The sequence below is a fragment of the Ovis aries genome, chromosome X, assembly GCF_016772045.2.
Source record: "Ovis aries strain OAR_USU_Benz2616 breed Rambouillet chromosome X, ARS-UI_Ramb_v3.0, whole genome shotgun sequence".
In the NCBI taxonomy this organism is placed as follows: Eukaryota; Metazoa; Chordata; class Mammalia; order Artiodactyla; family Bovidae; genus Ovis; species Ovis aries.
The window spans coordinates 140,879,432-140,894,140 of NC_056080.1; the positions used below are offsets into that span (position 1 = coordinate 140,879,432).

Sequence of the window (14,709 nt, forward strand, 5' to 3'; positions counted from 1 at the left end):
ATTAAAAGAAATGAGGACAACCTCAGAGACCTCTGGGACAATTTTAAATGGTCCAACATTGGAATCATAGGAGACCCAGAAAAAGAAGACCAAAAAAAAAAAAAAAAAAAAAAGGCCATCAGAAAATCCTTGAGGAGATAATAGTTGAAAACTTCCCTAAAATGGAAAAGGAAATAGTCACCCAAGTCCAAGAAACCCAGAGAGTCCCAAACAAGATAAACCCAAGGTGAAACACCCCAAGATACATATTAATCAAATTAACAAAGATCAAACACAAAGAACAAATATTAAAAGCAGGAAGGGAAAAACAACAAATAACACACAAGGGAATTCCCATAAGGATAACAGCTGATCTTTCAGTAGAAACTCTTCAGGCCAGGAGGAAATGGCAGGACATATTTAAAGTGATGAAAGAGAAAAACCTACAACTGAGATTACTGTACCTAGCAAGGATCTCATTCAAATATGAAGTAGAAATCTAAAACTTTACAAACAAGCAAAAGCTGAGACAATTCAGCACCACCAAACCAACAAATGCTAAAGGATCTTCTCTAGACAGGAAACACAGAAAGGGTGTATAAACTCAAACCCAAAACAACAAAGTTAATAGCAACGGGATCTCACTTATCAATAATTACCTTAAATGTAAATAGGTTGAATGTCCCAACCAAAAGACACAGACTGGCTGAATAGATAGAAAAACAACACCCCTATATATGTTGCCTACAAGGGACCCACCGCAAAACAAGGGACACATACAGACTGAAAATGAAGGGCTGGAAAGAGATATTCCTCACAAATAGAGACCAAAAGAAAGCAGGAATAGCAATACTCATATCAGATAAAATAGACTTTAAAATAAAGGCAGTGAAAAGAGACAAAAAAGGACACTACATAATGATCAAAGGATAAGTCCAAGAAGAAGATATAACAGTTATAAATATATATGCATCCAACATAGGAGCCCCACAATATGTAAGGCAAATGCTAACAAGTATGAAAGGGGAAATTAACAATAACACAATAATAGTGGGAGAATTTAATACCACACTCATACCTATGGATAGATCAACTAAACAGAAAATTAACAAAGGAACACAAACTTTAAATGATACAATAAACCAGTTAGACCTCATTGATATCTATATAATATTTCACCCCAAAACAATGAATTTCAACTTGTTATCAAGTGCACATGGAGTCTTCTCCAGGATAGATCACATCCTATGCCATAAATCTAGCCTTGGTAAATTCAAAAAAATGAAATCATTCCAAGCATCTTTTCTGACCACAATGCAGTATAAGATTAGATGTCAATTACAGGAGAAAAACTATTAAAAATTCCAACATATGGAGGCTGAACAACATGCTTCCGAATAATCAACAAATCACAGAAGAAACAAAAAAAAGAAATCAAAATATGTATAGAAATGTATGAAAATGAAAACACAACAGCCCAAAACCTATAGGACACTGTAAAAGTAGTGCTAAGGAGAAGGTTCATTGCAATACATGCTTACCTCTAGAAACAAGAAAAAAGTCAAATAAATAACCTAACTCTACACCAAAGCAACTAGAAAAGGAAGAAACGAAGAACCCTAAGGTTAGTAGAAGGAAAGAGATGTTAAAAATTAGGGCAGAAATAAATGTAAAAGAAACAAAAGAGACCATAGTAAAATTCAAAAAAGCTAAAAGCTGGTTCTTTGAGAAGATAAATAAAATTGACAAACCATTAGCCAGATTCATCAAGAAACAAAGGGAGAAGAATCAAATCAACAAAATTAGAAATGAAAATGGAGAAATCACAACAGACAACACAGAAATTCAAAGGATCATAGGATACTACTATCAGCAACAATATGCCACTAAAATGGACGACTTGGACGAAATGGACAAATTCTTAGAAAAGTATAACTTTCCAAAACTAAACCAGGAGGAAATAGAAAATCTTAACAGACCATTTACAAGCACGGAAATCCAAACTGTAATCAGAAATCTTCCAGCAAACAAAAGCCCAGGACCAAACAGCTTCACAGCTGAATTCTACCAAAAATTTAGAGATCTAACTCCTATCTTACTCAAACTCTTCCAGAAAATTGCAGAGGAAGATAAACTTCCAAATGCATTCTATGAGGCCACCAGGACCCTAATACCAAAACCAGACAAAAATGCCACAAAAAAGAAAACTACAGGTCAATATCACTGATGAACATAGATGCAAAAACCCTTAACAAAATTCTAACAAACAGAATCCAACAATATATTAAAAATATGATACATCATGACCAAGGGGCTTTATCCCAGAGATGCAAGGATTCTTCAATATCCACAATCAATCAATGTACTATACCACATTAACAAATTGAAAAATAAAAACCATATGGTTATTATAAACAGTGCTGCGATGAACATTGGGGTACATGTGTCTCTTTCAATTCTGGTTTCCTCGGTGTGTATGCCCAGCAGTGGGATTGCTGGGTCATAAGGCAGTTCTATTTGCAATTTTTTAAGGAATCTCCACACTGTTCTCCATAGTGGCTGTACTAGGATGCATTCCCACCAACAGTGTAGGAGGTTTCCCTTTTCTCCACACCTTCTCCAGCATTTATTGCTTGCAGGTTTTTGGATCACAGACATTCTGAATGGTGTGAAGTGGTACCTCATTGTGGTTTTGATTTGCATTTCTCTAATAATGAGTGATGTTGAGCATCTTTTCATGTGTTTGTTAGCCATCCATATGTCTTCTTTGGAGAAATGTCTATTTAGTTCTTTGGCCCATTTTTTGATTGGGTCATTTATTTTTCTGGAATTGAGCTGCATAAGTTGCTTGTATATTTTACAACCTAGATGTCCATCAGCAGATGAATGGATAAGAAAGCAGTGGTACATATACACAATGGAGTATTACTCAGCCGTTAAAAAGAATACATTTGAATCAGTTCTGATGAGATGGATGAAACTGGAGCCAATTATACAGAGTGAAGTAAGCCAGAAAGAAAAACACCAATACAGTATACTAACACATATATATGGAATTTAGAAAGATGGCAATGATGACCCTGTATGTAAGACAGCAAAAAAGACACAGATGTGTATAACGGACTTTTGGACTCAGAGGGAGAGGGAGAGGGTGGGATGATTTGGGAGAATGGCACTGAAACATATATACTAGCATGTAAGAATCGAATCGCCAATCTATGTCCGATGCAGGATACAGCATGCTTAGGGCTGGTGCACGGTGATGACCCAGAGAGATGTTATGTTGAGGGAGGTGGGAAGGGGGTTCATGTTTGGGAATGCATGTACACCTGTGGTGGAATCATGTCGATGTATGGCAAAACCAATACAGTATTGTAAAGTAAAATAAAGTAAAAATAAAAATTAAAAAAAAATAAAGAAGTTGACATTAACACTAAAAAAGAAAAAAAAAACATATGGTTATCTCAATAGATGCAGAGAAAGCCTTTGACAAAATTCAACATTCATTTATGATAAAAACCCTCCAGAAAGCAGGCATAGAAGGAACAGACCTCAATGTAATAAAAGCTATATATGACAAATCCACAGCAAACATTAATTGAAAGCATTTCCCCTAAAGTCAGGAACAAGACAAGGGTTCTCACTCTCACCACTACTATTCAACATAGTTTTGGAAGTTTTGACCACAGGAATCAGAACAGAAAAAGAAATAAAAGGAATACAATTTGGAAAAGAAGTATAACTCTCACTGTTTGCAGATGACATGATCTTCTACATAGAAAACCCTAAAGACTTCACCAGAAAATTACTGGAGCTAATCAATGAATATAATAAAGTTTCAGGATATAAAATTAACACACAGAAATCCCTTGCATTCCTATACACTAACAATGAGAAATAAGAAAGAGAAATTAAGGAAACAATTCAATTCACCATTGGAACGAAAACAATAAAATACTTAGGAATATATCTACCTAAAGAAACAAAAAACCTATATATACAAAACTATAAAACACTGATGAAAGAAACCAAAGAGGACAAAAATAGATGGAGAAATATGTTCAAAATGGAAAAAAGACAATGTCTTAACAAGTGGTGCTGGGAAAACTGGTCAACCACTTGTGAAAGAATGAAACTAGAACACTTTCTAACACCATACACAAAAATAAACTCAAAATGGATTAAAGATCTAAATGTAAGATCAGAACCTATAAAACTCCTAGCGGAAAACTAGGCAAAACACTCTCCGACATAAATCAGAGCAGGATCCTCTATGACGCACCTCCCAGAGTAATGGGGAAAAAAGCAAAAATAAGCAACTGGGACCTAATTAAACTGATAAACTTTTCCAAAACGAGGGAAACTATAAGCAAGGTGAAAAGACAGTCTTCAAAATGGGAGAAAGTAATAGCAAATGAAACAACTCAAATAATTAATCTCAAAAACATACAAGCAACTCCTGCAGCTCAATTCCAGAAAAATAAATGACCCAATCAAAAAATGGGCCAAAGAAATAAACAGACATTCCTCCAAAGAAGACATACAGATGGCTAACAAACACATGAAAAGATGCTCAACATCACTCATTATCAGAGAAATCCCAGTCAAAACCACAATGAGGTACCATTTCACCCCAGTCAGAATGGCTGTTATCAAAAAGTTGACAAACAATAAATGCTGGAGAGGGTGCGGAGAAAACGGAACACTCTTGCACTGTTGGTGGCAATGCACACTAGTAAAGCCACTATGGAGAACAGTGTGGAGATTCTTTAAAAAACTGGAAATAGAACTGCCATATGACCCAGCAATCGCACTTCTGGGCATACACACCGAGGAAACCAGAATTGAAAGAGACATGTGTACCCCAATGTTCATCGCAGCAGTGTTTATAATAGCCAGGACATGGAAGCAACCTAGATGTCCATCAGCAGATGAATGGATAAGAAAGCTGTGGTACATATGCACAATGGAATATTACTCAGCCATTAAAAAGAATACATTTGAATCAGTTCTAATGAGGTGGATGAAACTGGAGCCTATTATACAGAGTGAAGTAAGCCAGAAAGAAAAATACCAATACAGTATACTAATGTATATATATGGAATTTAGAAAAATGGCAATGATAACCGTACATGTGAGACAGCAAAAGAGACACAGATGTATAGAACAGTGTTTTGGACTCTGTGGGAGAAGTTGAGGGTGTGATGACTTGAGAGAATAGCACTGAAACATGTATATTATCATAGATGAAACAGATTGCCAGTCCAGGTTCGATGCAGGAGACATGGTGCTCAGGGCTGGTGCACTGGGATGACCCAGAAGAATAGGATGAGGAAGGATATGGGAGGCGGCTACATAATGGGGAATACATGTACACCCATGGTTGCTTCATGTCAATGTATGACAAAAACACTACAATATAGTAAAGTAATTGGCCTCCAATTAAAATCAATAAATTTTTAAAACTTAGCAAACTGCACTTATGTATGATTGTATTTCTTTCACAGTCCATTGAACAACTCTGGGTATAGGGGTGCTGATCCTCTGTGCATTCAAAAATCTTGTGTATAGCTTTATAGTGTGCCATAGTATCCACATCTTTGCATCCTGAGATTCAACTAACTGTGGCTTGTGTAGTACTGTGATATTTATTGAAAAATATGCATGGGTCCATGCAGCTCAAAACTGTTGTTGCAGGGTCAACTATACTTCAGTAAAATTGTTTTAAAAATAACTATTTTTTTTTTACTCAGAAAAAATCTGTCTAGAAGAACTAAAAAAAAAAAAAAGTCCAAAAATAAATGAATTTGCAATGCTTGGCTTCTTAAACATCTACAACAAAAGATAATGCTGGAGCAGTTTTCATTGTGTATTGTGTATCGTGCTTGTGTGGCAGGGGTGGTGGGTAGGACTGTGTATATTATCATAATAGGGAAGGTATAAACAGAAGTCCAAGAGTCATGTTCAACCTGAAATAGTTTCTGTGTTAACCATCTCATGTAGAACGATGAACATTTAACCCAGCAAAAGAATATCATATAACAGTGGAACAGAGATCATATTACTATACAAGTAACATCTATTTCTGTTTTATTAACTATGCCAAAGGCTTTGACTGTGTGGATCACAGTAAACTGGAAAATTCTTCAAGAGATGGGAATACCAGACCACTTGACCTGCCTCTTGAGAAACCTATATGCAGGTCAGGAAGCAACAGTTTGAACTGGATATGGAACAACAGACTGGTTCCAAATAGAAAAAGGAATACATCAAGGCTGTATATTGTCACCCAGCTTATTTAACTTATATGCAGAGTACATCATGAGAAACACTGGGCTGGAAGAAGCACAAGCTAGAATCAAGATTGCTGGGAGAAATATCAATAACCTCAGATATGCAGATGACACCACCCTTATGGCAGAAAGTGAAGAAGAACTAAAAAACCTCTTGATGAAACTGAAAGTGGAGAGTGAAAAAGTTGGCTTAAAGCTCAACATTCAGAAAACGAAGATCATGGCATCTGGTCCCATCACTTCCTGGGAAATAGATAGGGAAACAGTGGAAACAGTGTCAGACTTTATTTTGGAGGGCTCCAAAATCACTGCAGATGGTGACTGCAGCCATGAAATTAAAAGACACTTGCTCCTTCAAAGGAAAGTTATGACCAACCTAGATAGCATACTGAAAAGCAGAGATACTACTTTGGCAACAAAGGTCCATCTAGTCAAGACTATGGTTTTTCCAGTGGTCTTGTATGGATGTGAGAGTTGGACTGTGAAGAAAGCTGCGCACTGAAGAACTGATGCTTTTGAACTGTGGTGTTGGTGAAGACTCTTGAGAGTCCCTTGGACTGCAAGGAGATCCAACCAGTCCATCCTAAAGGAGATCAGTCCTGGGTTTTCTTTGGAAGGACTGATGCTGAAGCTGAAGCTCCAGTACTTTGGCCACCTCATGTGAAGAGTTGACTCACTGGAAAAGACCCTGATGCTGGGAGGGATTGGGGACAGGAGGAGAAGGGGATTACAGAGGATGAGATGGCTGCATGGCTTCACCAACTCGATGGATCTGATTTTTGAGTGAACTCCTGGAGTTGGTGATGGACAGGGAGGCCTGGTGTGCTATGATTCATGGTATCACAAAGAGTCAGACACAGCTGAGCAAATGAACTGAACTAAATTAAATTTACAGATAGCCTTATATGAAGAAAAATAGCATATTATATACTAGCCCTAATACTTAAAATAGAAAAACAATGGTATTATACATAAATTAAATTCATTATATGAATACAATATTTATTTTCTTTTAGGGACCTGCCATTATAAAATTAACTTATAGACCCAAAAAAAGCTACAGAAATAAGTGTGTTTCTTGAGATACCTAAAGTAGTGCACGCACATCAAAAATAGACCATTGTTAGAAATAGGCACCTAAAATCTATGGCTTGGTGGGAGAGGGTATACTTCCAATCAAAAACAGCATAGCTCATTAATATATTATCTTTGTATGAGGTTTTTTTCACAAGTACTTTTTTCTCTTTTTACTCTCCCTGTTCCATTCCAAATTTTTCTGTATCAGCATGAGTGATTAAGAAACTAATGCTTGAAAAGCATGTAAACAATGCTCTAAGTAGGTACTTTTAGAATGAAAGCTGTGGTTGAGCCATATTTATCCAATATCATAAATTAGAAGAGAGGTATTTTCTAAATGAGTCACAGTTGTCTTAAGGTCAAAATTATTTCACCCTTAGGATTTCAACCACTGATTAGTTTTTTTCTGAATTCAGCATAAAAACAAAGGATATGAATAAGCAATTCCCAAGTGGACGATAAACATATGAAAAGACATTCAATTTTACCACTAATCTAAGAAATACAAATGCATAATAATAAGAAATTAACTTGGAGATGTTTATTAAAATGTGAATGGTGACTATCAGCATGTTTTGAGTTATTTTAAATTTATTTTTTGGAATTCAACATACTGACTTCCTTCAATCCATATTATTTCTAGAAAATATAAAGTTATTTTAAAAACTCCCTCCTTAGTTATTTGTAGATAAATTATGGAGATTGGATCAGGCTTCCCTGGTGGCTCAGATAGTAAAGAATCTGCCCACAGTGCAGGAGACCTAGGTTTGATCCCTGGGTGGGGAAGATCCTCTGGAGAAGGTCATGGCTACCCACCCCTATATTCTTGCCTGGAGAATTCCATGGACAGAAGACCCTGGCATGCTACAGTCCATGTGGTTGCAAAGATTCAGACATGACTGAGCACCTAACACTTTAACTAACTTTATGGAGAATGGATCAGAAAACAGAATTCAGAAACAGAACCAAATGATTTAGTTAATACAATAAAGGTGACACTTCAAATATGTGTGAGATAGAAAGATTATCAAATAAGTGATACTCAGAAAATTAACTAGCTAATAAAAATACATTAAAAAGTCTGAATCCCAAACTCACTGCTTACTTCAAAATACTAATTCTCCATTGGGTACATGTACCACAGCTTTCTTATCCATTCATCAGCTGATGGACATCTAGGTTGCTTGCATGTCCTGGCTATTATAAACAATGGAGTATTACTCAGCCATTAAAAAGAACACATCTGAATCAGTTCTAACGAGGTGGATGAAACTGGAGCCTATTATACAGAGTGAAGTAAGCCAGAAAGAAAAACACCAATACAGTATACTAACGCATACATATGGAATTTAGAAAGATGGTAACAATAACCCTGTATGCAAGACAGCAAAAGACACAGATGTATAGAACAGTCTTTTGGATCTGTGCGAGAGGGAGAGAGTGGGATGATTTGGGAGAATGGCATTGAAACATGTATAATATCATATAAGAAATGAATTGCCAGTCTAGGTTCGATGCAGGATACAGGATGCTTGGGGTTGGTGTGCTGGGATGACCCAGAGAAATGGTATGGGGAGGGAGGTGGGAGGGGGGATTCAGGATTGGGAACACATGTACACCTGTGGTGGATTCATGTTGATGTATGGCAAAACCAATACAGTATTGTAAAGTAAAATAAAAAAATTTAAAAAATTAAAAAAGAACCAAAATACTAATTCTTGTTGGTACAAAACTTAACATGTATATTAAACCATTAAAGTACTATAAAATATAACTTCCTTCATTAACAAAATGTGTCCATCATTTTAAGGGAAAATAATAATTTATAGAACAATATTTACAGCATAGCTTCATTGATTTAAATCATTGTTTCTATAGTATATATTTTAATTAAAATTATAAAAATGAAAGGATATGCACCCAGTAAGTTTTAGTGAGACTTATATCATCTTCCTCTACCACATGTGCCTGGCACATGGCAGGCACAAAAATATAATAGTTGAATGACTAAATAAATGAACTGATGCATTGTTGGTATAATTGCAAATTGTGATAATTTTTTCTGGAGAGAAGTTTTGCACTATGTATCAAAGAGTAAAATGATCAGGCAGTTTATTTCAGGACTCTCATTTCTAGGAATTCATCATATGGCTAATTTTTACAAGTGCATAGAGTAGGTATCTGAGATAACTATTTTCTAACAGGAAAAATACGTCTACTAGTAGAGAGGTAGTATAAGTAGCTGCTGTACAATAGGAATCTGGTTAAACTACGGGAAATATTTTCATGGAATATGCATCTATTTAAAAATGAGATGTTCAACCATTTACTGTGAAAATATAGCCACAATTAATTGATAAATAAGCAGATTACAAAACACAATATGATGTCACATAGATAAAACAGCATGTGTAAACAGGCATATGTATATATTTACAAAGAAAATTCTGGAAGAAAATGCATCAAAATTCTAACAGTGGTTATCATTTGATTGTGTTTGTATTACCATTGAAATTTTCTATGCTGTATTTTTCCTTACAATACTTACATACTTTGACAATCAGGAGTAAATAATAAAAGTAAATTCATTTATAAAATAGAAATAAAAGTGTTTCCTAACTTAAAAAATACAACTAAATAAGCACAAATTCTGTAATAAAAAGGAAAGATAAGAGGTAATCTAACTTTAATACTTTTCCTCATTTGAAATGAATAATTCATCATATTTTATATTTTAATTTGTTACTTGTAGTCTATGAGCAAGTTCAGAAAAGTGAATGTGATTAATTAGGTTATTTTCTACATTAGTATTCCAAATCACCTCTGTGGATTTTTCTGCTTCCATGGAACTAACAAGATATCTTCCAAATAAAAGGCTACATCTTGTGAATTTTTATTTAAATATAGATAGGTAATTCTTGTCATTCATAAAAATGGGCTAAATATGTTCCTTACCTTTCAATGAAAAGTAAACACTGGTCTTTTTGGTTGTACCAAGGGAGTCGTTCTGTTGCAGAAAAGAATCCTGTAAATAAAAATAACAGATACCTGTTTTTAAACTTCATTTTGCAAAAGTGTATTCATCTATTACTGAACCTGTAAATCATACTTCAGTATGGCTAGAATTGTACAATGTTAGAAGGAAACTGGTGGCAGATGCCATTGTAAAGTACACCCTGACAGAGGATGCAGTTTCATCAACACATTCCCCCTCCCATCCTGCTATTCGTGAAATTAAAAGCTGCTGCCACAAAAGTATAGAATAAACCATCTGCTTTTAAATACTACTACCTAACATTTGAATGCCCGTTTATCCTTTTTATCTACAAGATTGTTAAAAGCATGGAGAAAGACTACGTGGCAAATCACCAGCAAGGACAGGGTCTATGACATGTCAGATTAAAAAGAGAAATACAGTAAAAAAAAATGGTGTAACTGACTCACGGCAACATGGGTTCGCAAACCTTGTAGATGGATATAAAACAGGCTTGCCAAACATCACAAACAGCACTTATTAAAGCTGCTACGTGGAATTCAATATGCCTGCTTTCTAGCCCCTCCCCCCTTCGCCAATAAACGACTCCCCCTTTTTACCCAGTGTAAAAATACATGCTCATAAGACATTCAGATAAAAGAAAGAGAATTTAAAAAGAAATCCATAATCATACTATCCAATGATGCCATTTGGAGCATTTTCTTCCAATTTTTTAAGAACAGCTTTTTGTCACGAGGCCCCTGACAAACCAAATGGGAATTAAGGATGAGTGGATGGGAGCGTACTCCTCTTCCCTTGTTAGGAACCATGACTAGTATTTTTACCTCATATCTAAGCTTTTTTTTTTTTTTTTGAAATTATAAAACTATAAAGACAGAATTTTAAGGGGAAAAAAGTCTTCAGTGGTGTGTGCCTCAGCAACCAAGGAGCGACTGGAAAGGAAGGCGGAGCCTAGAGGCGGCGGTGTGCTTGCGCACTTATTGGGCTGATGCATTGTCAATCAAGGTCAATCAAGTTTGTCTAGCAAATGAGGTGCGAGCTAAAGGCACACTGGGAACTAAAGGAACTGGAGGTCTGACTGCGAGGGGAGGGGGCTCAAGATGTAAGCAGTGAAGAGATCTCGGGCTCTCGCAGTGCGATATTCAGCTGCGTCACACCTCAGTCCGCCGCAGCTGCAGGTCAGAGAGGCCTTGCCTCCACCACTGTCGCCCAGGCCTCCGCTGCCGCCGCCACCTCCGGTGCAGTCACCTCGGCCCAGCCGCGCCCCGCCCAGCGCTCCTGCTGCCTTCACCGCTGCCACTTCCTCAGCCCCGGCTTCCGCCGCCACCACCCAAGCATCCGTGAGTCATTTTCTACCCATCTCTGGGCACGCGGTAGTGACCACCTAAGAGGTTTGCAGACTTGCAGAATGGCAGAAGCGGATCCTAACAGGGTCTCGGAACCTGCCGCCCAGGGGGTGGATGGAGAGATGGTAGCTATCTCGTCTAGCGATTCTGGGGACGAATCTGACAGCAGCAGCTGTAGCAGCAGCAGTAGTTGCAGTAGCAGCAGTGGCCGCAGCCCATTCTATAGACGTATAAGTGTACCTGGGCCCTCCAGAAGTGTGAGGCGGGCTCCGTCAGGTAGAAGTTTCGTGGATCAGCTGCCTCGGGCGGTTAGAAATCGTGTGCAGGCTCTCAGAAATATTCAAGACGAATGTGACAAGGTAGACGCCCTGTTCTTAAAGGCAGTTCATGATCTCGAACGAAAATATGCCGAACTCAATAGGGCTCTGTACAACCGGCGATTCCAAATCATCAATGCAGAATATGAGCCCACGGAAGAAAAATGTGAATGGAATTCGGAGGATGAGGTGTTCAGCAGCGATGAAGAGATGCAGGAAGACTCTAGTGAGATGCCTGCTTTAGAGAGTGAGGAAGAAGAGGATGACCTGGAAGCAAAACCTGAGGTCAAGGCTGAAGAAAATGTAACACCAAAAGAAAATTCCGAAGCAAAGACTGAAGAAAAAGCACAGTCCAAAGATGCTCTGGAGGCCAGGCCTGAAGTAAAAGAAGATCCAAAATAAGCCCTCCAGGCAAAGGCAGAAGATAAAGGGCAGGCTAAAGCAGCAGAGGCTAAGGCAAGGACTCCAGGAAAAGAGGCTCCAAAAAGAGTTCCTGAGGTCACGCCTAAAGATAGAGCTCTTAAAAGAGCTCGAAAAGGAAAGCCTAAAAGATAAGATCCTAAAGGCATTCCTGACTATTGGCTGACTGTGTTCAAGAATGTTGACAAGCTGGGGCCCATGATTCAGAAGTATGATGAGCCCATTCTGAACTTCTGTCTGATGTTAGCCTGAAGTTTTAAAAACCCAGCAGGCCTGTAAGTTACACATTTGAATTTTGCTTTCTACCCAATCCATACTTCAAGAATGAGGTGCTGACCAAGAGATATATAATAAAGTCAAAGCCAGATCACAATGATCCCTTCTTCTCTTGGGACTGGGAAATCCAAGATTGCAAAGGCTGTAAGATTGGAGAAGAGGAAAGGATGTTACAATGACAACCACCCAGAGTTGCACAGCAGCTACTGGACAAGTTGAAACCCAGCCAAGAGTGGTTCCTGATGCATCATTCTTCAATATCTTTAGCCCTCCTGAGATTCCTACTATCGGAAAGCTTGAACCACGAGAAGATGCTATCCTTGATGAAGATTTTGAAATTGGTCAAACTTTGCATGATAACGTCATCCTGAAATCAATCTATTACTATACAAGAGAAGTCAATGGTACCTATGAGTCCATAAAGACTATGGAAATAGGAAATAACGAAAATATAAAAGAGGCTGCATGAAAGAATTTTCAGGAATCTCAAATTTCAAGCAGAAATGAAACAGGTTTATATAGCCTTGAAAAAACCTGCCCTGTAATCTCAACACTAGTATTCCTCATAGTCTTGAGTTTTTGTACTTTCTTCATAGCCTAAAATATTGTCTTAAATTGTCTTAAATTCTATCTAGCCTGTTGTTGTGTAATATTCTTCAAAACGTGTAACTTGCTGTCAGTTGTCTAAAGCATGTTGTTTGGTGCTACAAGGTTCTAATTTTTGTGAAATTTTTTGTTGTGTTCCTATTACAATATAGCTGTGAAAACTGTAAGAATTGTTAACCAAGACAATATTTCCTTGAAATAAAACAAAGTTCCTGAAATATCAATGCAAGTGTTTTTTTTTTTTTTTTTTTTTCCCAGACTGGAAGACTAAGGCTTTAAATCTGCTTTGTACTAGCTGTGCTTTCATTTGCTACAGAAATACAATATTATACTATCTTGAACAGTGCATTGTGAAATTTGACTGCTTGAAAAAAGATTACCATACATTTAATAATGTCCATCAAACCATGTATGATATGACTGAGCATGTTAATGTGACATAGTGATTTATAAATTTAAGGATAATGAAGTTACTGTTTACTACTGAGGTGTTAATATAACATAGCATTTTTTTAAAAATTCTGCTCATCTTATCCTGTGTAACTGTGAACTAAAGGTACTAACCACATTTTCTTTGTAATATGTTCTATTTTGCCTTTCACTGGAAATGATCACTTTATATCATTTGGTATTTATTTTTCATGTTCTATTGCAACCTAAAATAAAGAAATGTCAAATAAAGTGTATCATGCTATAAAAATCTACAATATTTGCCTCATTATAAAAAATGTGTTGCTTATTATAGAAAAAGTAGGGAATCCTTAGGAAAAGGGATATTTTAAAATATATGATTATAATTAATGTTCTGATGCATTTGCTAGATCTTAGGTCTTTTTTGGAGGATATACATTCAAGTGATTGTAGAAAAATGGGACGGGGGAGAGGAAGAGAAGGGGAAGAGGGTTGAAGTAGAGAAAGTGGGAAGGGGGAGGGAGGGTGAGGAGGGGGTGGAAGGAGAACAGAGTGGAAGAGAGAGGGATGGGAAATGAGAGGAGAGAAGGGAAGGGAGGAGGGTAGGGAGTGGGAAGAATGGGAAGAAGTGGGGATGGGGGAGGGGGGAGATAGGCAGGAGTGCCTCACCCAGAAAGGACATCAATAAAAGTTTTCACTTCCCAGACTAGGATCTGAAATGACCCAGGCCCATCTTCCACTGTGACTTGGGAGGAGGTCTCCCTCCCTTGTGTGGTTTATTTTTCCTTGTAAGTAATATTATGCATGATCCTAAGATTTTGGTTTGAATTTATTTTAAGGAGGAGACCCCTTAAACTCAGTTTACCAGAGTGCTTTGTACTAGGCACAAAGTCACAAGCACAGCAAATAATGCTTTATTTCACATCTGCCATTTCCCCAACTGCATATATTTTCTTCAAGACCTTACAGGAAAGAGTTGCAGCAGGAG

The 14,709-nt window shown here is 37.2% G+C and overlaps 2 protein-coding genes across 12 annotated transcripts in view; one reads left to right on the plus strand and one right to left on the minus strand.

Annotated features, from left to right (window-relative positions):
- Positions 1–11,579, minus strand: part of FAM133A (family with sequence similarity 133 member A) — a 40,456-nt gene extending 28,877 nt beyond the window's left edge. For 3 of the 11 annotated variants that reach the window (XR_006058216.2, XM_042241566.2, XM_027962925.3), the window contains exons 1-2: positions 10,795–10,863; positions 10,306–10,375 (exon numbers count right to left, since the gene is read on the minus strand). The gene's annotated coding sequence lies outside the window, so the exon portion shown is untranslated. Of the gene's footprint in view, positions 1–10,305; positions 10,376–10,641; positions 10,864–11,018 lie in introns of those variants that run through there. The other 8 variants (XR_006058217.2, XM_027962930.3, XM_027962932.3 and 5 more) reach the window with 4 other exon arrangements.
- On the plus strand, positions 11,430–14,014 carry NAP1L3 (nucleosome assembly protein 1 like 3). The gene is given in 3 exon segments (XM_027962924.3): positions 11,430–12,660; positions 12,663–12,848; positions 12,851–14,014. Coding segments are annotated over 3 exon segments (1,416 nt in total). The 5' UTR covers positions 11,430–11,753; the 3' UTR covers positions 13,174–14,014.
- Positions 14,015–14,709: the final 695 nt, after the last annotated feature.